Source organism: Rhipicephalus microplus, chromosome 5, assembly GCF_043290135.1.
Source record: "Rhipicephalus microplus isolate Deutch F79 chromosome 5, USDA_Rmic, whole genome shotgun sequence".
Classification (NCBI taxonomy): domain Eukaryota; kingdom Metazoa; phylum Arthropoda; class Arachnida; order Ixodida; family Ixodidae; genus Rhipicephalus; species Rhipicephalus microplus.
The window spans coordinates 77702550-77726925 of NC_134704.1; the positions used below are offsets into that span (position 1 = coordinate 77702550).

The 24376-nt window shown below is 47.2% G+C and overlaps 2 protein-coding genes across 2 annotated transcripts in view; one reads left to right on the plus strand and one right to left on the minus strand.

The window, feature by feature from the left end:
• The window catches only part of LOC119174369 (small ribosomal subunit protein mS39), a 29749-nt gene extending 13548 nt beyond the window's left edge, over positions 1 to 16201 (plus strand). The window contains exons 22-26 of the mRNA XM_037425242.2: positions 7186 to 7257; positions 8024 to 8077; positions 8147 to 8210; positions 12332 to 12426; positions 16062 to 16201. Coding sequence (XP_037281139.2) covers positions 7186 to 7257; positions 8024 to 8077; positions 8147 to 8210; positions 12332 to 12426; positions 16062 to 16131 — 355 coding nt within the window. The 3' untranslated portion in view covers positions 16132 to 16201. The remainder of the gene's footprint in view (positions 1 to 7185; positions 7258 to 8023; positions 8078 to 8146; positions 8211 to 12331; positions 12427 to 16061) is intronic.
• On the minus strand, positions 16022 to 18814 carry LOC119174370 (AP-4 complex subunit beta-1). The gene is made up of 3 exons (XM_037425243.2): positions 18591 to 18814; positions 18380 to 18495; positions 16022 to 17641 (listed from the first exon to the last, which is right to left on the minus strand). The coding sequence occupies exons 1-3, from the start codon at positions 18678 to 18680 to the stop codon at positions 16261 to 16263; spliced, it is 1587 nt and encodes a 528-aa protein (XP_037281140.2). The 5' UTR covers positions 18681 to 18814; the 3' UTR covers positions 16022 to 16260.
• Positions 18815 to 24376: the final 5562 nt, after the last annotated feature.

Sequence of the window (24376 nt, forward strand, 5' to 3'; positions counted from 1 at the left end):
TTGGTGGCCTACTAAAGCATCAGGCTACGCTCTACAACCTCAGAGCGGCAAGCTCAGCTGTGATTATGTCAGCATCCCAAATGGTGGTGCAAATGAGCGCGAAGCTCAAGAATGTCAAGCTGCTGTGAGCAAATGCAGACGAGCTAGAAACATTCCGTCAGTTTAAGAAGAGCCAGTGGAAATCGTTGCCACGTGTTCCAGGCATACGTTCTTGGCATGTTTGGCTAAGCACATCTGAGGGCACTGATCGTGGTCGTGTTTTGTTAGCGTCACATACTGCTAAATGTGATCTGCAAAAGATGCAGCCATTTTGAGCGCATCTCTTGTTTCACGCAGTCACCACCAAAATACCAGTGAGAGTACTTCAAGCGCATATTGCCACCTACTTCTAGTAGTGGGTCGTATGCCAAGGTGAAGGCTCACACCACGAAGAAGAAAGAAGTGCGCGTGGACCCCCGCTCTAGCAAACAAGCCCAACCGACGCGCTTGGTTAGAGCCCTAGCTGTTGCTCGGACATCAATAGACCTTGTCGACATCCCCTGGAGCGACGTGACAATTGGTGGAGGTGCTGGGTAGCCCCTCACGGATGTTTCAGACCCCTCCTGGAAGCAGCACCACAAGCCCAGTGCGAGTCCACACTCCCGTTCATCGGACAAGCCGCAGGATCAGGGGATTGCCACCCGAAGCTGACCCTACAGTTCCCACCAGTATGATGAGCACGTCCGTTCAAACCACTTTAACAGGAACGGGAAACCCCTCGGTGACTCGGTACACCCTCGAAAGTCCACAGGTTCCGACACCGTTTCATGGCACCGAGCTCGAAGACGTCGAGGACTGGTTGGTCGACTTCGAACGCGTGGCTGCTTTGAACGACTGGAACGATGCGGCCAAACTACGGCGTGTGTACTTCTATTTGGAGGATGGAGCACGTACCTGGTACATGAATCACGAGGAACAGATGACATCGTGGCCCGAATTCCGCCGCCGGCTGTTGGACACTTACAGAAGTGCTTATCGCCACGAACGAGCGGAGCGAGCGATCCAGGCCCGCATCCAGATGCCCAACGAAACTGTCATGACCTATGTGGAAGATATGACGCGCCTGTTCCGACGGGCTGATCCAGGTATGACAGAAGAGAAGAAGTTGCGTCACCTGATGCGGGGAGTTAAGGAGCAGCTTTTCGCTGGCCTTGTACGGAGCCCTCCGAGCACGGTCGCCGAGTTTTTGTCTGAAGCCGTCACGATGGAAAAGATGCTTCAGCATCGATCCACCTTGTATGACCGGCAAGTGAGCACGTCCACTGCTCAAGTTCTCACGACTTTTGGGAACAACACCGAGTGTCTGCGCGACCTTATCCGCTCTATAGTACGCGAGGAGCTGCAAAAGGCTGCCACACCACCACTACCTACGGTGAGTTCTATTGCAAGTATCGTCAAGGACAAGCTGCATCATGCCCTGCGTGACCCTGTGAGTCTGGATAACGCCACACCGGCCCCGGCTGACTACCACCGTGCGACTTATGCGGAAGCCTTGAAGCGCCCAGCTTCCTCTTCCCCGCTGTTTGTTCAGGCACCTCCTACAGTTTCACTTCAGTCGGCGCAGCCTCTACGGTACTACGAGAACACACGCGCGCCCCCACCCCTCGTTTACGCCAACCCTGTGCATCTTGCGGAACAACCAGCGCACTACCTTGACGACAGACGTGCTTTGCCTCGGAAATCTGATGTTTGGCGCACTCCTGATCGCCGGCCTTTGTGCTTCCACTGCGGTGAAGCGGACCATTTGTACCACCAGTGTCCATACCGGCGCCTCGGGCTGCGCGGCTTTTCAGTATATTCAGCGCCTCCTCGGTATGGCCAGCGACCCCGGGACATTGAGGATTACCTGGCTCAACAGCGCATGCCACCGCCTTCTGGACGGCAGCCGCGCTCACCGTCGCCGAGGCGCTTTTCATCTTCGCCACAGCGCCATGCTGGCGCACGGTCCCCCAGTCCCCGCCGGGAAAACTAACGCAAGCGACCCTTGGAGGCGAGGTCGCTGGCAGTCGACGTGCTGAAGACCTCCGATCAACGCTAACAGTAAAGGGTGTGGATTCGACTGAGCGATATGTGCGGCTTTCTCTGGATATACCGGTGCTGATAGACGGCTATGCAGTAGGTGCTTTAGTTGATACCGGGGCTGACTATTCTATACTAAGCGGGAAAATGACCAGACTACTAAAGAAGGTAATCACGCCCTGGCATGGCTCTGTGATTCGAACGGCTGGTGGCCACACCGTCTCTCCGCTTGGAACCTGCACGAGTAGAGTTCGGGTCTGCGGCTATACTTTTGTAGCAAGTTTCCTTGTGCTCCGTGAATGTTCTCGCGACGTTATTCTTGGTGTTGACTTCCTGCAGGAGTATGGAGCTGTCATTGACCTTCAAGAGAATCGCATCACCTTCTCAGCCGACCGAGCAATCGACAAGCAGGACGACCAACAACGTGCCGACATTCTTCGTGTTTCTGCTGAAAGTATAACGCTTCCTCCAAGAGCCAGTGTTATTGTCGACGTCACATGCTGTGGATTGCAAAATGGTGAAGCGATTGCAGAAAGTAATTTTGAACACCTGCTGACTCAAGGTGTTTGTGTGGCTAGGAGTATTATACAGCTACGTGATGGCCGATCTCAACTGCTCGTTACAAACTTCAGCAACGAACACCGACACCTTTTCCGTGGCACTTCGTTAGCGTTTGCAGATGAATTAGGTACCGTTCCCATCTGCTTCTCGTCGGACGCAGTGGAGGCCGCCGATACGTCTTTAAGCAATATCGATATTAATTCTAACCTCACACCAGAAAACCAGACAGCACTGCGAAAACTCTTGCTTGAATTCAAGTCATGCTTCGCTGCTTCCTCTAAGGTGCGCCAGACTTCGATCACTAGGCACAGAATCATCACTTACGACGACGCCCGCCCAGTACACCAACAGCCTTACCGTGTGTCAGCGAAGGAACGAGAAGCCATTCGTACGCAAGTTCGAGAAATGCTTGACGACGGCATCATCGAGCCTTCCAACAGTGCGTGGTCCTCTCCGGTCGTCCTAGTCAAGAAGAAAGACGGAACGCTACATTTTTGCGTCGATTACCGGAAGCTGAACAGCGTGACTAAAAAGGACGTGTACCCGCTGCCACGCATCGACGACTCGTTAGACAGATTACGCCGCGCCCACTATTTTTCCTCTTTGGATTTAAAAAGCGGGTACTGGCAGATCGAGGTTGACGAGCGAGATCGCGAGAAAACGGCCTTTGTTACCCCTGATGGCCTGTATGAATTTCGAGTCCTTCCTTTTGGTTTGTGCTCAGCGCCCGCAACCTTCCAGCGAATGATGGACACGGTGCTTACTGGTCTGAAGTGGCAAACTTGTCTCGTATACCTTGATGATGTTGTCGTTTTTTCTGAAACCTTCCAGCAACATCTTCATCGCCTCAAGAGTGTGCTACAGGCTATTCAATCAGCAGATCTTACACTCAAACCGCAGAAGTGTCACTTTGGTTATGAAGAGCTCAAATTCCTTGGCCATGTAGTCAATGCGAAAGGAGTCCGACCCGACCCCGACAAACTTGCCGCTGTAGCCGCGTTTCCGCATCCTACAGACAAAAAGACTGTTCGGCGCTTTCTGGGTTTGTGCGCCTACTATCGACGATTTATTAGAGGGTTTTCGAAGATAGCGGAACCCTTGACTCGCCTTACACGCGACGACACACCGTTTGTATGGGCTACCGAACAACAGGCTGCTTTTGCCGAGCTACGACAGCGGATGCAGTCAGCCCCTGTTCTTGCGCATTTTGACGATGATGCTGACACAGAGGTGCACACTGACGCCAGTAACATCGGCCTCGGCGCAGTGCTCGTCCAGCATCAGCACGGCAAAGAACGAGTCATTGCCTATGCCAGCCGCTCACTGTCCCGTACCGAGGTGAATTACACGACCACAGAGAAAGAGTGTCTCGCAGTTGTGTGGGCGATCACCAAGTTTCGCCCGTACCTCTATGGTCGTCCATTTAAAGTGGTGACGGACCACCATGCCCTCTGCTGGTTGGTAAACATTCGTGATCCCTCTGGACGACTGGCCCGATGGAGCTTGCGTCTACAGGAATTTGATGTTACCATCGTATATAAGTCTGGACGGAAGCATGAAGACGCTGATACGCTGTCGCGTGCACCCATACCTTTAGTCAATCAAGAAGAAGACGACGATGACGGTTTCCTGGGCGCCCTTAGCTCATCTGACTTGAGCAGACGCCAGCGAGAGGATGAAGAGATTCGACCGCTCATCGACTATCTGGAGGGTCATAGCGCCGTTATACCTCGCCATCTATTTCGTGTCATGACGTCTTTCTGCCTCCGAGGTAATGTCCTGTACAAAAAAAATGCCCGTTCTACGAGCCGCGCTTACCTCCTCGTCGTTCCGAAGGACATGCGGGACGAAGTCCTCTCCGCGTGCCATGATGAGCCCACATCTGGTCATCTAGGTTACTCGCGAACGCTCGCCAGAGTAAGTGAGGCGTACTACTGGCCCGGACTTTCAGCAAGCGTGAAGCAGTACGTTAAAAGCTGTCGTGAATGCCAGCGTCGAAAGTCGCCACCAAGCAAGCCGGCTGGGTTACTTCAGCCAATTGATCCACCCCACAAGCCATTTGACCAAGTCGGCATGGACATTCTCGGCCCATTTCCTTTATCGTCCGACGGCAACAAATGGGTCATTGTTGCAACTGACTATTTGACCCGCTATGCTGAGACACAGGCGATACCACGAGCCACGGCTTCTGAGGTAGCACAGTTCTTCATGTGCCACATTGTTCTGCGCCACGGTGCTCCATCTACAGTGATAACCGACAGAGGAACAGCGTTCACTGCACAGCTTATTGATGAAGTTTTTCGGCTAAGTAACACTAGGCATCGAACGACGACTGCTTACCATCCGCAGAGCAACGGCTTAACCGAGCGACTGAATAAGACAGTCACAAACATGATCTCCATGTACATCGACGTCCAACACAAAACATGGGATCGCATTTTGCCTTATGTGACGTTCGCTTATAACACCGCCGTTCAAGAAACAACCCGATTTACACCGTTTCGCCTTCTCTACGGCCGCGAAGTTCAGACGATGCTGGATGCGATGCTTCCTTATGAAGGCGCTGATCGATTAACAACTGACGCAGAAGAATTTGCAGAGCGTGCCGAGGAAACTCGCCAGCTTGCCCGGCTACACATTGGTCAGCAGCAACAGGTCGATGCACGACGTTACAATATGCGTCACAATGACGTATCTTACAGTCCGGGAGACCAAGTTTGGGTTTGGACCCCTGTTCGACGCCGTGGCCTCTCCGAAAAGTTGCTCAGCAGATACTTCGATCCGTATAAAGTAATACGCCGCGTGAGCGACGTAAACTACGAAGTGGTTCCGGACGCTACGTCGTCACGATGGGCACAACGAAAACAACCGACCTCTGACATAGTTCACGTGGTGCGCATGAAGCCCTATTTTGCGCGTTCCTAAAAGACCACTTTTTCTGTGTTTTTTTTATTTGTGCTCTGACAATTGCCTCATCATTGGTGAACTTATCGCGTCTAACATTTGATTATTGCTGCCCTTTTTCATTGTTTAACCTACTTTGTTTTGGTTTTTTTTCAATAACTTTACAGCATCGGGACGATGCTCTTTCTTTTTTTTGTTGAGGAGGAATATTGCCACCTACTTCTAGTAGTGGGTCGTATGCCAAGGTGAAGGCTCACACCACGAAGAAGAAAGAAGTGCGCGTGGACCCCCGCTCTAGCAAACAAGCCCAACCGACGCGCTTGGTTAGAGCCCTAGCTGTTGCTCGGACATCAATAGACCTTGTCGACATCCCCTGGAGCGACGTGACAATATGCTTTTTCTAGCGAGACCCAACACTTGCGTTGGAACATTTTCATGTATGAGTTTATCTGCAAATATAGACAGATGTTTTGCAACTGAGTTACAGTGTCGAAGATTTCCTCCTGTAGAGCTGTGTTATCAGGAGCATAAATGCGCCTTCATGGGTACGTATTTGTCACAGTGCTAAAACAGCCTTTCTTCACCAATTGCTGTCACGTTTACTCGCGTTTGAAGCTCATTGCTGCTTTTCCGTTACGATTTCTAGATTTCTCAACTTATCAGCGCATTCTCGAAAAGCTCTGATTTGTACCATGAATATTGTCGCTAAAAACAAAATAATGCAACATGTTTTTCTATATTACTGTATGATGGCCTTCGGTTGTCTATTTACGAGATTTTAAGAAAAATCGAAGATGGGGTTTTTTTATTATTCAAATTTCAGTGGAGTACACTTTTGCCAATATGAGAACTTTAAGGCAATATATAAAAATTTACATTTGCTCTATGGCAGCAATAATTTATGTACCTAATGAACACACTATATCCTTAAAACGTGTCAAGTTTGAAAACGCTGCTTGCATTACTTTCGAAGAAAAAAAATGGAGAATACGTAACTTATTTTAAACTGTCGCAAAATTAGACATTTTTAAAAGCTATTTTCTTAAGGTCTACAAACTTGAAGCCGTATGAATTCATTCTTCATTAGACATGCATTTCAGGTAAAAAATATCTTCCTTGAAACAAAAATACTATTTGTCTTTTTATAGCATCTGCAATTTTCGAAAATGACAGGTGACGAAATTGGTGCCTCCGTGTTGGTGAAGTTTGATATTTTTTTTCTCGTAAGTTATGCCGTTAATCATAAAACGAAGTTGACTTTCGGGCTATCTGGTGAGAGGTGCACGAAATATAAAATACTCAATGAAATCTAAAGTATCAACTTTTGGACCCGTGTTGATCTCTCGTGGAATCACCCATCTGTTACTTAAACTGTTAATCAAATTGCTACACAGGCTCTCACTTATTTTTATGGTATTAACCAACAGCCTTATTGAAAGCAATGCATGTAGAATGTGCGTCGAGGTATCTTGAACATTGCTAATTATCAAGAATAATCAACCATGACTAATGTTTTAAGTCTGCAAGTGCGCGTATGTGCATGCTTTTGTTCACCAACGGAGGAAAGTGGTCGTGCCCCATCACAGCAGTCTCCTCGCTGTGCTTTTTTTTTTTCCGTCTCTCAAGAAACGGACGTCATGAGGATGTTTGTGTGCCATGCAGGTGGACGGGACAAATGTTTGGCGACATGATGACAGTGTTCCTGAATACAAGGGACGGGCTGTCTGATGCTTGGTGAGTACCAAACGTGCGTATTCACATAAATACGCTACATCTACTAAGCAAACAAGGTGCGCAATATCTACTCCAGCTGGGAACCTTCTGAGGAACTATTGATTTCGACCTCAGGACTAGAGATAGATTTGGCTAAGTTCTGGTAATGTAGCATCCACTGTCAGCATAATGTCGGCCACGGCGGCACATGCAGCAGTTGGTGCGCCAAGACATTTTATTCTCCGGCTTTCTCGGGATCTGATAAAAAGCAAACTTCATGTTTTCATAATCCATATCAGAGCACATTAGCAACCGCTCAAATCAAACTGTAAGTTGACCTTACGAGTGAAAGAGGTCAGCACTTTTACCAAGAGAGCTGCTATTCGTCTTCTCACATCGTCAGGTTCAATACCTCAGATTTCTTTATACTTTTGTCAACACTCAGCAACGTTCAATTCTACATCATGTCATCCCTTGCTGCAAGTGTTTTTCGAAATATAGACATTTCAACATAGGTTTTCATTTTACTATCAAGTTTGTTGAGCGAAATCTAGGAAAATATAGTTAAACAGAATATTCTGTGTGTCTAACCTGATATAGTTTTTTCTTTTTAGAGTTCTTTAAAGTTTGTGCCAGTGAGAGTAACCCAGTAAATGTGGAAACAGCATCACTTATCAGCCTAAACTGAAGCGGTCATCGTGCATATATATATATATATATATATATATATATATATATATATATATATATATATATATATATATATATAATGTACTTTCCAATACAGGTCTGTCATGCAAAAGCTTGATCGTGAACAACAAAGGATACTTGGCTACCCAAGGTGAGCTGGAAAGCTTCCGGTATTGGCCATTATGTGTTCTCACAAATTGCCTTCTGCTGCGGCTTCCAGCCAAGAATGCTTGAAGAACTTCGCTCAAGCAGCCCTGAACAAGAAGGACGAAGAAAAGGCATTTGTAAGCTGGTGTTTTTTGTTAATACCTCTTCATGTTTCTGCGATAAATATCAGTGATAGCTCACCCTGTTTTTATAATTACTGTTAATATTGTCACGGGGTCGTGACGTGGCCGAAGACAGGAGACTTCGTGTTGGGATTTAACTGTTTATTTGGGCGAACCTGTGCCCGGTAAACGGAAAGTCCAATTACAGCAGCAGTCTTGCACAGATAGCAGTCTCGGACTGATAGCGGCGAACGGAGCGTCGGCCTTCGATCAACAACTGACAAGCGGCGAAGCGCGTCGGTATTTATACTCTTGCCGTCGAATGTTCTAGCGTTATCGCTGGCGGTGGCGTAGGTTCCAGAACAATCTGTACCGTTCGCACAGTGGGCGTGATCTTATCGAAATGATCTACTACAGTCCGGAACCTTCTCGAAAACTGCAGGCGCGGTTTGTGCTGAGAATCGTGTGGTGTTTTGGGACGATAACAAAAACTTGGGAAATGGAACGTGGCATTGCCCCCCTCTGAAAAAAAGGCATCGTCCCGATGCTTTAACTAAAGATGAAGGTACAAAAATAATGCAAGAAAGTACAATGAATAAATTACGATACAACAATAATACAAAAAACACTGTTTCAGTTTGTTAACGCGCATGAAACAGCTTGAGGCGCGCGACATGGACGACTTCAGGTCGCGATCGGCGTCGTTGAGAGTTCGTGATGCCGTCGGGAACAACCTTGTAATTAAGTGGGCCGAGATGTCGAACCACCCTGTACGGTCCGAAGTACCGTCGCAGAAGCTTTTCACTTAGTCCACGTCGGCGTATCGGCGTCCACACCCAAACACGTTCACCGGGCTGGTATTCCACAAAGTGTCGTCGAAGGTTGTAACGGTGGCTGTCGGTCGTCTGTTGATTCTTGATACGGAGACGCGCAAGTTGTCGGGCTTTTTCGGCGCATTGAAGGTGCTCGCTCACATCGAGGTTTTCTTCGTCGGTGACGTTGGGTAACATGGCATCGAGCGTCTTTGCCGGGCTCCTTCCGTAGACCAATTTGTATGGAGATATCTGCGTCGTCTCCTGCACCGCCGTGTTGTATGCGAAGGTCACGTACGAAAGAATGGCGTCCCACGTCTTGTGTTCGACAGCGACGGCATGTCGGCGATCGTCTTGTTAAGCCGCTTGGTGAGGCCGTTGGTCTGTGGGTGGTACGCTGTCGTCCGGCGGTGGTTTGTTTGGCTGTATGCCAAGATCGCTTGAGTTAAGTCGGCAGTGAATGCCGTTCCTCTGTCGGTGATAAGGACCTCCGGGGCGCCGTGACGTAGGACGATATTTTCTATGAAGAACTTAGCTACCTCGGATGCACTGCCTTTTGGCAGGGCTTTTGTCTCGGCGTAGCGGGTGAGGCAGTCGGTAGCTACCACGATCCACTTGTTTCCGAAAGCCGACGTCGGGAACGGCCCCAGTAGGTCCATACCAATCTGCTGGAAAGGTCGGCAAGGTGGATCAATTAGCTGCAGAAGTCCCGCTGGCCTTGTCGGCGGTGTCTTGCGTCGCTGACAGTCCCGGCATGTCCTCACATAACGAGTGACGTCGGTGGTAAGACGTGGCCAGTAGTACCTTTCTTGTATCCTCGCGAGCGTGCGAGAAACACCGAGGTGCCCTGCCGTCGGATAGTCGTGCAGGGCCTGCAGGAGTTCTGGTCGCAGAGCTGAAGGCACCACAAGCAGGTACTTAGCTCGAAGCGGTGAAAAGTTTTTCTTTTGTAGAAGACCGTTTCGTAGAAAGAACGACGCAAGTGCGCGCTTGAATACCTTCGGGACTTCGGCGGTCCTGCCGTCGAGGTATTCTATTAGGGCCTTAAGTTCCGGGTCGGCCCGCTGTCGTTCAGCGAAGTCGTCGGTAGTTATCGTTCCCAAGAAGTAGTCGTCATCCGGGTCGTCGGGTAGCGGTTGGTCGACAGGCGCACGAGAGAGACAGTCGGCGTCGGAGTGTTTTTTGCCGGACTTGTAAATGACAGTAATGTCATATTCTTGAAGTCTCAGGCTCCATCGTGCGAGGCGACCTGAAGGGTCCTTCAAGGTGGCTAGCCAACACAAGGCGTGGTGGTCGCTCACAACTTTGAAGGGCCTGCCGTAGAGGTAGGGGCGAAATTTCGACGTAGCCCAGATGGTGGCGAGGCACTCCTTTTCTGTTGTGGAATAATTTGCTTCTGCTTTGGATAGCGATCGGCTGGCGTAACTAATAACCCTTTCAAGTCCGTCAGCCCTCTGCACAAGAACGGCGCCAAGACCTACGCTGCTTGCGTCAGTATGTATTTCTGTCTCGGCGAATTCGTCGAAATGGGCAAGTAACGGAGGCGTCTGGAGGCGATGTTTAAGCTCCTGGAAAGCGTGTTCCTGTGGCGTTTCCCACTTGAACTCCACGTCGGCCTTGGTAAGGTTAGTGAGAGGATCGGCGATGCGGGCGAAGTTTTTCACGAACCGCCTATAATAGGCGCACAGGCCCAGAAATTGGCGCACGGCTTTCTTGTCAGTGGGCGGCGGGAAGTCGGCAATGGCGGCTGTTTTCCGTGGATCGGGACGAACTCCAGACTTGCTGATAACGTGCCCCAGAAACAAGAGCTCCTCATACGCAAATCTGCACTTTTCTGGCTTCAGTGTGAGTCCGGACGTCTTGATGGCTTGAAGTACAGCTTCAAGGCGCCGAAGATGCTCGTCGAAACTCGAGGAAAACACGACGACGTCGTCCAAGTACACAAGGCAAGTCTGCCACTTCAATCCTGCCAGTACTGTATCCATAACGCGTTGAAAAGTTGCAGGCGCTGAGCAAAGGCCGAAGGGCATCACCTTAAACTCGAAGAGGCCGTCCGGTGTTATAAACGCCGTCTTCTCTCGGTCTCTTTCGTCGACTTCGATTTGCCAATAGCCAGTCTTGAGGTCCATTGACGAAAAGTACTTGGCGTTATGGAGCCGATCAAGTGCGTCGTCTATTCATGGGAGAGGATACACGTCCTTTCTTGTGATTTTGTTCAGGCGGCCACGTCACGACCCCGTGACATCTGATGGAGGTGCTGTTTCTTCCATGTACCGGACGCCTCCGTCAAGCCGTGTACCCAGCACCTCCACCAGATGTCACGGGGTCGTGAGTGGCCGAAGACAGGAGACTTCGTGTTGGGATTTAACTGTTTATTTGCGCGAACCTGTGCCCGGTAAACGGAAAGTCCAAGTACAGCAGCAGTCTTGCACAGATAGCAGTCTCGGACTGATAGCGGCGAACGGAGCGTCGGCCTTCGATCAACAACTGACAAGCGGCGAAGCGCGTCGGTATTTATACTCTTGCCGTCGAATGTTCTAGCGTTATCGCTGGCGGTGGCGTAGGTTCCAGAACAATCTGTACCGTTCCACAGTGGGCGTGATCTTATCGAAATGATCTACTACAGTCCGGAACCTTCTCGAAAACTGCAGGCGCGGTTCGCGCTGAGAATCGTGTGGTGTTTTGGGACGATAACAAAAACTTGGGAAATGGAACGTGGCAATATCAATAAGCAAATGATGATGGCCTCACAAAAGGTGTGCTTTTCAAAGAATTGATACTTCCGAGTTCTTACACCCCATATATTATTTTTATTGATCTCAGTTGAAAACTCAGATGTATGAAATATGCTCAAAGCACGTTCGTTCAACCACACTCAATGAAGAGTTCCGGATTATATGCAATTTCACGACAATGGGATGGGTTACCATCGACAAGAATGTAAGAACCAGCCCACATGTAGAAAAAAAGTGTCGAGCTGTATTTCGGCACAAATGGCTCTGGCGAAATACAGCGTGTAAGAGCCTCTCGGGAATTACAGCTTAAAGCTTGGACTCGCGCACATTTAACCATGTCTTTTTCATTCAACCAAACTATTGAGTGGCTTCTGCGCGTTTGAGCATCTTCTTAGTAAAAATGCAACTGATGAGACCCCTGCCTGCAAAATAAGTACCGAAAATTGGAACAAGCCGTCTGATATAAATCGTAAACATAACTGAAGTTTGCGCGATTTTTCGAAAAGTAGGATCTGTACAAATTGTAAATTTTACCCACCTGACTACTGTAGAGATATTCGCAGGCATATTTTTTTCTTTTCCTTTCCAGTTCTGCACAAGGTATGCCACCGAGATTGGCTTTACAGATGTCGGAGAGCATCTGCGGCGCGGAGAAAACTTCGACAAGCTCTCTGACAAACTCAAGTAAGCATTCCGTCGAGCAGCTCGTACGATACCTCCTGTTTGCATTATTTCCGAAAAAGTTTGTCATGAGTTGGTTTAGTCGTGTCCAAACTTCCCGCTGATGGTTGCATAATCATACAGTAGGCTTGCGAAAATTTAAACTGATAATTCATACTTTCAGTTAATTCAAACAAAATTAAATTTTTTGTTGGCCCTCTATTCTTTCAATGTATTTGAAAGCCTCTTAATTCAAACTTCATCATTCGGTTATTTCATACTTTTTGCAATTCTGTACCACAAAATATCTGCTGCTTTCCCGCTATTTTTCAAAAATTTGCGTGCCTACATAATCCAAACAGTCTAAAAATAAAAAATAAGCACTTCAGGCCTTAAGAGAAAAGGCTTTTCTAGTAAACAAATGTTTGAAACAAAGCACACGCACGGTAAACTGTGATGCTTCTCAACAGGTATAGATGAGTTTGCGCTGAAGGCACATACCTATAGCAAAGAAGCAGTTGGCAACTCACGATTTCTTTAAAAAGGTCTGATCGGCAGTAAATGGCCAATAAACTTGTGGACCTTGCACCTCTACTTTCTGTTCATTGCGTGCAGTTAGGGTTAAAAAGCACTTGAAAATTTTTAAATGTGATAAAATCAATGCCTAATCATAATGTGTGGTGCCACCTCACCCAGAGTCATCTATCTGAGAACGTCTGATAATTCAAAGTTCTTGATAATTCAAACAAAATTCAGAGGTCCCTTCGAGTTTTAATTAATGAGAGTCAACTGTATAAGTAAAAGACTCGCACGATGATTGGTTTCATCAGCGACGCTGAAACTTGTACAACAACAAAGACGCTGGTTTTCTAGAAACCATCGAAGGATGTCGTGAATGCTGTGAAAGTGCAGGCGTGTGGTTTTGTCTCAGTTCACTGCTTTTCTGCGTAGAAACTTAAAAAAAAAAGATTAAAATGGATGAACGTTATTTCAGTTTTTTCAGCTTGTGACATCTTATAGAACAAATGGAAAAGTGGAAGCACGAGAAGATCAGTGTTGGTAGCTAAAATAAAAACATAGCAAAAAAAGAGAGCTGTTCATTGGAATTTCATGTGAAAGCAACAGACATGCTGCATTGCCTGCAAACAGCCCACTCTCTTCGTTATGCTTACTTCTGTCTGTGAAAGAAAACTCTTACTTACAAAGACTGTTGAATAGAACTTTCAGAACTATGCTTTCAGCTTGACTTGTGCTAAAGTAAATCACTAAAAAAGTTTATGGTGACTGCACCTAGAAAGTTTTCTTGAGGTTTCTGTAATTCGTCTTGCAATTCAGCCATATTCAGCACACATCCCAGTTACCGTAATTACTCGGATCTAACGCGCACCTTTTTTCCGGTTAAGCGAGTTCATAAATCGCATGCGCGTTAGAATCGAGTACGAAAAAAAAAATGAATACCGTCGTTCTATTGCCATCGGCATTCCGAAATGGCTGCCCCCTACGTGCGTCGGCCATTTCTGCCTATGTGTTTCCCATGTGCGGCACTTCGCACGTGTGCTGAGGAGTTCGTCATCTTGGTGTGCATTAGCATCGACGGCATGGAAGGGCCGACTCCAAAAACTCGACGAGTGCACCACGGTGCCGCTTTTAAAAGAAAAGTCATCGCGTGTGCCGAAACGAACGTAAATCGGGCTGCATCGCGGTCGTTCGGAGTTCCCGAAACGTGCGTGCGGGACTGGCGGAAACAAAAGCAGAACATTGTCGACAGCAAAGCTTCACGCAAAGGCTTCAGTGGACCACAGCAAGGTCGGTTTCCGTTAATTAAAGAGCTGCTCGACGAGTATGTGCTTGAGCGGCACGGCGGCCCGTGACGACAGAACTGCTCCAAGTGCGGGCTATGCAATTAGCCTTAGAAAAAGGTCTAATGCTTAGCCAGTTTAAAGCGAGCAGGTGCTGGCTAACTAACTTTATGAAGAGGAAAGGCTTTTCCCTCCGAAGGGGAACGGGCATATGCGAAAAGTTTTGCGGAGGAGTACGATGAAAAGCTTCACAGTTTTCAGAGGTTCGTCCTAAACTTGCGGCACAACAACGGCTACCTGCTTGGGCAAATCGGGAATGCCGATCAGACGCCTCTTTACTTCGACATGCCTGGCACCACAACTGTCGAAAAGAAGGGGGCGAAGCAAGTTCGCGTGCTGACATCGGTCCACGGTAAAACTACAGTGACGGCAATGCTCTGTTACACGTCAGATGGGCACAAGCTTCGCCGTACCTCATATTTAAATTTTAAGACGCTCCCGAAAGGAGTCGTTTTTTCGAGTGGTGTGATCGTGCGGGCCAGCGAGAAAAATGGGTGCGCGTTGCAATCGATGTCTTACGTTTTTTGTTTTTTTTTTCGTCGTGGAAATCGGGTGCGCGTTACAATCGAGGGCGCGGTAGAATCGAGTAAATACGGTAAGCATGAATAAGCAAAAGTCAGTTTTGCTTTTTTTAACAGTGGCCAGCGTTGTTGTTAAACTTTCCGTATAAAGATAATCATTACTTTATGTCACTGCTAGACATTCAGAGGTGGAAGCAAGTACATTGCACATTTTTGGAAAAAACAGATCTGCGGCACTTCAAGAATTTTATGTTCACAGGTTTTATAAAATGCACAAAATGGTAACATATAGAGCATGGCAAAATATTACATACATAGCATGTCAGCTTCAAAGGAAAAGCCACATTCTCATGTAAGCCGTAACTATCTATACAATATAGAAGGAGAAAACAAATAAACTGGCCGACTCGTCATTAATAGTATGTATTAACGATGCAGGCATTTCATGTTGATGGTATGAGAGACCTATATTGTGACACTGTATAACGCCGCTCGAGAATGAAGTTGCTGGTGTCAATAACATCACCGACACTGCATGCTTAGGAGAAACAAATCAATTCACATTAGCAGCTGAATGCATGTGATGTCTGGAGCTGCATGGTATAAATATAAAACTTTGTAAACTTGGTTCTTGGTTAGGAAAAGCACTGTAACAATAGAGACACATTCGGTTATAAATACACCGATGCCAGTTTTCAGTTTGACATACTATATAGGAACTAGTTTTGCCTTATTTCACGAGCATTTCGAACTTGAAACTTCATGTTATGCGTGTTTATTTACTTGTCGCTCGAGACAAGAGATGAAAATCCACGTGTTTAAACCTACTTCCCTTGCTAGTAGAGTATAAATTAAAACGGCTGTTATCTACGAAAATGGCACACACAGGTGAACAACTTCAGTTAGATGAGAGGAATCGTAACATCGTCAAACAAAAGCAGTGCAGGAAGCAACGAAATGGATTCACTAATGGATAGGCAAGTCAGAATGTTTAGCTGGCAAAACATTTTCTTTTAGCCTAGGTTCACTCATAACTGATTTTCAGTGCTCCCAAGCCTATAAACAAATCACTGAATGCACTGTTGCATAGTTAGCAAAATGATTTTTCTCTGCAGCCTATGACTGCTAGAGAGGCAGTGGTAAGCTCATAAATGTCTAAATTCAACAAGAGAAATAAGAGTGTCACTACAGCCAACGTAAGCCATGTCAGAAAGCACCAATATAAAGAGAAAGCAAAACTAAAAATAGCATCACGTTTTTTTCTTTCTTCTCATTACAGGGACAAACTGAAAGAGCTACTCGACACAACTGTGCTTGGCTCTTCTGAAGACAATGGCAAAGGAAATTAAGCGTCGCATTATTCATTTGATCTGTATTATAACACTAGAGTAAATAAAGACGGCTCATTCTCACCCAGCATCGCTGCAAAGGTGACGCTCATTGGCAGTTCTTTGTTCTACTGACAGAGACATGCTCTGTCAGGATGAAATAATGTCCTTTAGCAAGTCAGGATTGTGAAGCATAAGTTCGTAGTACCACCTCGACTGAGATTGGAGAAAAGGATTGTCGTCTTGACACAGTGCATCAAACACTATGCCCAATAGGTCTTGCACTTGACACGGTCTCGCGAAGAACAATCTCAGGGTAGCAGTTAAGAGATGCTGCTTCACGCTTGCTTCTTCTTCTTTTATATTCTCAATGTAATCTTCAAGAATGTACACAGAGGGTTCAAAATGAAGACCATGAGTAGAAACAACATCAATAAGATTGCACTTGAACTCGGCACTAACGCATGTCCACTTCCGTTTAACAATGCTGTCCAGCACTTTGTTGCTCTCTTCGGACTTGTCGAAATTCAACGAGCACAAGGCTCCCAGGACGTCGGTCACTAGCGCTTCATTGGCCACGTTCAGTAAAGGCAACAGCTCAGTTATCAGCACCTTTCTTGCGTCATTGTGTTTGTTGGCGAGAGAGGCCACTAGCTGCAGGGCACACTTGCGAACGTCGTCGTTTCGGTCGTAGCAGAAGCCAAGGAGTTCGTCGTATATGTCAAGCAGGTTGCTTTCATGCACCAGACACTTTAGTATCTTCATTTTCTTCACCTTGAGTGCTGGGGGATCTGAAAACCACGCGAAGAATTTCGTCGAGTGAGGCCTGAAAATGTCAGGGTAAACATGCACATATTTTTCAACCCATTCGAGGACTGTCCACGTCATTTCGTGCTCGCAAAAGCCAAGGCTGGTGGAAAGCTTTGACCAAACCTGCATGATGCCCTCCGTTTGCAAGTGACTTAAACTTTGGGTCGCATGAACAAACAGTTCGAAGGCACTGAGCTGTACTGCAATGCTGTTTGATGTTAGGTACGGATCAAGGGCGTTGACAAACATGAGCGCCTCTTCCTCCGTTTTGGGCTGGTATTTCTTAAGGTATTCGAACACGGCTATGGCATCCCAGTTGCTGAACAGTGGAAGCTGCTTCAAAAGGTAAGCCGATATCTTCTTGTTAACGGCAATTCCACCTTCGGCACGCAGAATCTCATCAAGGGCGTGCAGGCACTGCACGACGACGATGGGATCCTGATCCCTTATCATGGCGTACAGCTTGTCAGCCAGATCCAACTCGTCTACAATTTCTGCATGGTACTGGTTCAAGCTCAACGTGCACGACACCGCTGCTCGGCGAACATAAGCACTTGCATCTTCAAGTCCCACTACAAGTCTCGGCACAGCCTGTTCCATCACAGCTGGAACACTGAAGAGGGTATTCAGCGCGAGGCCACGATATATGGGGTTGGGGTCTGCGGTGTCCTTTAGAAGGCAGTTGACGGCAAGCAATCCAACCTCCTCGCTTTGCCTGCATCTGAAACACACACAAAGAGGAAGTTTTAGGTGTCTCAGAACAACGGTCTTGCACTTCATGCTGTGGATGAATCTCTGGAGCAGCTGCATTTGAGATTACCAGTCATGGGCACATTATCAGTGAAATCTGACGGTGCTAAAGTGATCTAAAGCGAGAAAAATTACCCTGCGACAGTTTTCTTTACAGTCGTCGCAAACTAAAAAGGTTACAATGTTTTTCCACATTATAAGAACAGTTAATAAGATGTCACAAACACACACAATATATCCTATATGAAAAAAATTAGTGTAGCTGAAAGGGCCAATTCTGTACATTTGTTAACAACACAACACAGAGTACAATGTGGAGAACTATGTGAATTCAAAAAGAGCTGTAGCAAGAAGTAACAGCCTTTCCCGCTTTTTGTGATAAACGTTTGAGTTCGCTTTATCCACCCTTTTTTCAGAGGAGGAGGAGGAAAGAAGGAGGTTTTCTTTCGGCGTTGATACGCCGGTTGCTTGGCGCACCCACGTTTCAATAACTGCAGCAACGTCTTTGCCAAGTAAAAACAAGTTACTCCAGTGAAAGAGCAACGGGTTACAGTTAACCGAGTCGGAGAATCAACCAAACAACGGAAACGCACATAGATACTGCAATGTGTACACCATGCGTTACGATATATCTATTCGTTACCGCATGCGTATACGGTAACGTAAACACGCGGAGTACGCTGGTTAGCAAGCAAGGCGAGCAGCTCACCTTGAAACGTAAAGGCACGCAACTTTCTTTGAGAGGATGTCTTGCGAAGAGAGGAGTTTCACGAGTCTCCCCGTTAAAGGCGATAGATCGTGCCCACTCGCTATGTGTGAGTACACCTGCAAATGTGAGCGCATTTTCAGTGTGCTTCATAAACTCTCTATACGGCACATTCGCAACGTCGCTCAACCTTCAACGTTACCAGATTACGTACCTTTCTTAGCAAAGTTCTCGCGAAGCGGACATCGTTGACTCCACAGCACTGGTCTAATTGAGAAGCCAAGCGACTGATTTCTGTCTGCATCTTCAGCGCCGAGACTTTAGCGCTGGCATTTGTCGAGAAAAGGCTACATTTGCCTGCTCTTGTACGTAGCTATTCAAAGAACTTTTTTATAGCGAAGAAGTGCACGGTATGCGTAAATACTGCGAATATCTAAGCGAAAGTTAATGACAGGCTTTCTCAGTCAACGCTATGGGTCAACGCAGACATGGGCGCCGCCATGGATGATCCCGCTAGCGATCAGTCCGCTGCTGGCAGAAAAAGTCTTGTAATGCCGCGGTATTTAAATCACGAGCTTCCCTGGTTGGACTAAGTACCACGCTCTGGCTGCCAACGCTCACATATGAAACCCAAAATATCAGGATGTTCAGAGCCGGTCGTCAAAGAAAGCTCATGAGGCAAAACTTCGCGTTCGCTTCCTTCCCTTGATTCGGATCACATGTGATTGCATATGTAAAATGCATCCACATATACATATCCCCCCGCCCCCTTCATTTACATAAAAGCAGCCTATGTGGGCTGGAAGTCGAGCACTCAAGCACTTCGCACGAAAGCCGTGAAGATATGTAAACAATGGGGCAGCCAAGGGGTGGTGGCACATCGAACCCATCCCTCTCCACCCTCACTTTTTTTTTTTTTTTTTGCCATAGAGTTTTCTTAATATGCACTAGAGGGAACCTAACGCACAGTGCTTCAGTGAGCATGGGAATTATGCATAGAGGAAGGAAACAACTCATTCATCCCTCTGTGGAATTGCGGCTTTGATATTGCATGATTTGCCTAGTCTTCGTATTTTACGTTCTTTCTGGCTTCGCGTAGCTTGAAGCTGCTTTGTCCCGAAACAACAACCGGCACATGTTCGGCAGTTACGCTTCACCCCTTTATTCTTTTAGGCTTACCACTTCGAATTGGGTCACTAAATGCAAAACGGTTTCCTCCTTCCTTCGGAACAAAACCCGAACACAGCAATAAACGAAACCACAAGTGCGTTCGCCGCCCGCAAGTACGAAGACTAGGCAAATCAATGCCATACCACACGGAGGAAGGAAAAGGTAAGGAGAGGCCCTGACGTCACTCGTTGTGAAGCCACGATGAAGCCGGAAGTCGGCCATATTGAGTAGGCAAATTCTCCTCTCTTGTTTACATATGAATGCGAAGCAAAAGGCGCGACTCCCTCTCTGGCTCGGAAAGCACGTGGGCTGCGCAGCGCGTGTGTCGTGACGATCCGAAACTAATGGAACTGGGCTCATCACTCAGAGCCAGCGGGACACCTTCAGCGAAATCGCTTCGTCCGAGTAATAACAAAGAGTAACAGCTCGCTGACAACGAAGCAACTACGAAAGAACGTGCGCTAGATGCACTGACAACGGCGAGTGCTTTCACGTCATTAATTCAGCAACTGTACAGACAACACAATCGGTCATGCGCCTTCTACGGTTGCATTCCGCCACGCGACTGACGCAGCGTCATGCCACTGTGTCCGTGTTCCGCGTGAAACTCACCTGCGTCAGCATTCTGCGACCGTGGTGACTTTGAGCACGGTGCTAGTGACAGTTGAACGTGGTTGCTGTTACGTTGAGATTACATGCAATGCTGGTGGAGAGTGTACCAAGCGGAACAGAAAATGTGTTTTAATACGCACATGCAAGTTGTTACTGTACACACACACAACACGAAACTACGTATGTGCACATGGTCCTCACGGCGTCTTGCTGGGCTCAACAGCGTCGTCCGTTGTCACAAGCAGGAGCACTGCTCAACCGTCACTGACCTGCAAGGCGTTCGTCGTCATTCAGCTTCGTCATGGTGCCCAACGCCATTTCGCTGAACACTAACTGCTTCATCCGCGTCATCCGCCGCACGACACATGGATATGCACTTGTTCTACGCACTGTTGGAACCCCGTCATGGACAAAGAGATTTGTAAACGTTGCTAAGAGTAATGTAACAGCCAGACGAACACTGCATAACCAATAACGCGGCGCAGAGCACAGATATTGTCCGCCACGGCTCAGCACGAGACCTGGGGAGGCACACATTCCGCCGCCAGCCGCGGCCGCTCACTGCTAGACCAGCTTCACTGCGCAACACGTTACCATAACAACGCCGCCATTGTGCCTACTGACTATGGCCGCCATGATGTCATTTCCGCCCCATTTTTTTACGCCCTGCGCCGGCTGGGCATGCCCTCTCCTTACCTTTTTCCTTCCTCCGTGCCATACCATCTACGTCATTCCCATGGTTGCTGAACGATCGCAGCGCCAGAGTCTCCTCTAGTTAATTTGAGGAAACTCTGCGGGTTTTTTTCATGGCATACCGAGAACAAATTGGCAGATCTCACGAACGATGGGAATCGTTGATATGCGAAGCACGAATGAGGAAGTTTGACATGTCACTTTAAAATCAGTGCAGCGTTACAAGGGGGATGTAAATCATGCCGTACATGAGATCTATGTCATTATTATCATGATGATGATAATGATTCCCACAAGAAAGGCACTACCCACCAAGGGGAATCGGCCTTTGGACATGTAATTTACCTTCGTTGTCTATTCACGTCCCGTGATACCAAATTTCGTATATGTAGAGCTAACGAAATGGTTGTGAGCACATTATGAGCGTAGCATGTAGTCATGTTTTAGATGACGCGCATGTAATTATTATCATTATTGGACGTGTCATTTACCTTCGTCGTCTGGGAGATGATTTGGACTCCAACCAAAAGTTTTGAAGAAACCCGATGTTTCGAAACCGACTTGGTTCCTTCCTCAGGGGTGACTGCGAAGGCTATGTAGCAGCAGCGTATTCAAAGCACTCGCGAATTGGATAATGACCCCCCCCCCCTCTCTCTCTCTCTATCGTTTTGCCGTGGAGCACAGTCCGTTTGTATACACCGGGGGAAGGGTTCCGAGAAAGTAGTTGATGTTATGGGCTGTCCTCTGTATGTGCCACGACTCGAGTAGTAACCTTCTCCTCCAGTTTGGCTCGCTTTCAAAGATGGCCATCGCTTCGAAATTTATCCGGTGATCCAACATCTCAGCATGTTCGGCGACTGCGCTGCGCTCTTTGTAGAACTTCCGCACATTGTTGGCGTGTTGGTTCAGTCGTTCCGGTAGGTTTTTCGTCTCGACGATATGCGAAGAGGCACTTCATATGAGTGAAGCACGACTTATAGAGCTCCAGCGTTGCAGTAAATTGAGAGGCCTAGCAGTTTTCAGCTTCTTTTAACAACAAAGGTGCAACTTCAGTTCTTTGCACTCACCCCACTATCCCCGCTGCCCGAAGAACGAAACTGAAACTGTAGAAAAAGATCCGTAGACTGGCTAGCGTGATCCAATCCGAAGCCAGTACTTCCCATAATTCCCATGAGGGTACACGATTGCAGCGCCAGATTCCCCTCTAGGTATTATTGTATGAAACTCTATGTGTAACTGTAACACGTCTTTACTGGTAACGTGTCCGTAACTGGCTGGGTCAAGGGTTGCGTGGCCGAAGCGAACACAAGTGTTCATCGTGCCCGGAGCAGTCAGCGGCACATGTCAATAATGCTAATACTACACTCCTGTTCCCAGCAAGCGTGTTGGGAAGAATTTTTTACCGTATTTTTTTTTACCAATATCGCTGCGTTATACTGTTTTAATAATGATTTAGACGAGTAACTAAAAACCTGGCAGATCCCACGTACAGTGAGAATCGATGATATGCGAAGCACGAATAAGAAAGCTTGATATGTCACTTTAAAATCAGCACAACGTTACGAGGTGGGGTAATAAGTGATGCCGTACATGACTTCCGTGTCATGATTGTCATGTTTGGATGTGTCGTTTACTTTCGTCATCTATTTACGTCACGTGATACCAAATTTAGTGTATGTGGAGCCAGCGAAACGGCCGCGAGCACGCTATGAGCCTGGTATGTTGTCATGTTCTTACATGTCACGTGTGTCATGCAGGATTATCATGTTTGCACGAGTCATATATTTCTTCATCCATTGACGTCACATAACACCAAATTTGGTATATGTAGAGCTAGCAAAACGGCCGCGAGCGCATCATAAAGGGCCCAATGTACTCTAATGTAGCGTTGACGCGTGCGCACGCTGTGCACAGTGACGCTACGTAAGCAAAACGCGAGCACTCTATAGTCTGACGCCAGGCGCGACCAGCGTCCGTCGGCGCGGCCCGACGGCAACTAGCGCGAAATGCGACATGCTGCGTTTCGCGCTGATGCGTTATCCAGACAACACGGCGTCTCACACTTTTCGTGACGGAGGGATGCCGGACGCGCTGAAACGCGCATGCGTCAAAGCAACGCAGCACGATTTGCGCCTGCGAGTATATGGCAAGACCGGCGCCTGGCGTGGCAACGCCGGCGTGATGCGACAAAGTGAACGCCGGCGAGCACGAGCATCGCCTCACGTCAAAATGTATTGGCGCCTTGACTGTGGCAAGTCATGTTCTCACATGATGCGCATCTCATGATTATCATTTTTTCACCAGTAACATACCTTCGTCATCCATTAGCGTCACGTAATGCCAAATTTGAAACTATCGAAACGGCCGCGAGCGCATCATTAGTGTGGTATGTATAGTCATGTTGTTACATGACACGGAGGTCGTGGTTATCATGTTTGTATGTGTCATTTACCAATGTCGTTCGTTCGCGTCGCGTAATACCGAGTTCGGTACATGGGAAGCTAGCAAAACGTCCACGAGCATATCAATAAGCGTAGCATGTAGTCATGTTGCTACACGACACGCATCTCATCTTTTTCCTGTTTGCACCTGTATCACGCCTTCGTCACCCATTGGCGTCACGTAATACAAAATTTGGCATGTGTGACGCTAGCGAAACGGCCGCGAGCGCATCATGAGCACGGTATGTAGTCATGTTCTTACATGACACGCATCTCATGTTTATCATCTTTGCACCAGTCACATACCATCGTCATCCATTCACGTACCGTAATACCAAATTTGGTATATGTGACGCTAGCGAAACGGCCGCGAGCGCATCATGAGCGTGACATGTAGTCATGTTGTTGCATGACACGCATGTCATGATTTTCATGTTAGGGTCTGTCACTTGTGTCCGCCATGCAATCATGTCATACCATATCAGTTTTGCAACATCCCATGTGAATGAAACCACCGCAAGAGCTGCAGGACCATGACACGTAAATCATGACATTCATGGCATACGTGTCCTGATTTTCATGTTATGACTAGTCAAATATGTTCTTCATACAGTCATGTTATGCCATATCAAGTTTAGTATTGATACTATTATTGAAACGGCCAGGAGAGCTAAAAGTCGTAGGCGGCTAGAAGATAGATAGATAGATAGATAGATAGATAGATAGATAGATAGATAGATAGATAGATAGATAGATAGATAGATAGATAGATAGATAGATAGATAGATAGATAGATAGATAGATAGATAGATAGATAGATAGATAGATAGATAGATAGATAGATAGATAGATAGATAGATAGATAGATAGATAGATAGATAGATAGATAGATAGATAGATAGATAGATACGCTCAAAGTCGCCGAAGTTCGCTAAGAAATGCTAAAATATATTTTTGTAACAATTTTTGATGTGCCTGTGCATGTTGTCTTCCGTCGTGACGTTCTGTTGGATTGTAAATGATGTTGACTGTTCTTGAGAATAAATTTCTCTAAACACTATCAACCAACGTCTGTAAATACCGG

Coding starts and splice junctions, on each gene's coding strand:
- LOC119174370 (XM_037425243.2), bottom strand. CDS start 18,680: ATGCAGACAGAAATCAGTCGCTTGGCTTCTCAATTAGACCAGTGCTGT. Junction 18,496..18,590: donor CGAGAACTTTGCTAAGAAAG/GTACGTAATCTG, acceptor TCACATTTGCAG/GTGTACTCACACATAGCGAG. Junction 17,642..18,379: donor GCGTGCCTTTACGTTTCAAG/GTGAGCTGCTCG, acceptor TGTGTGTTTCAG/ATGCAGGCAAAGCGAGGAGG.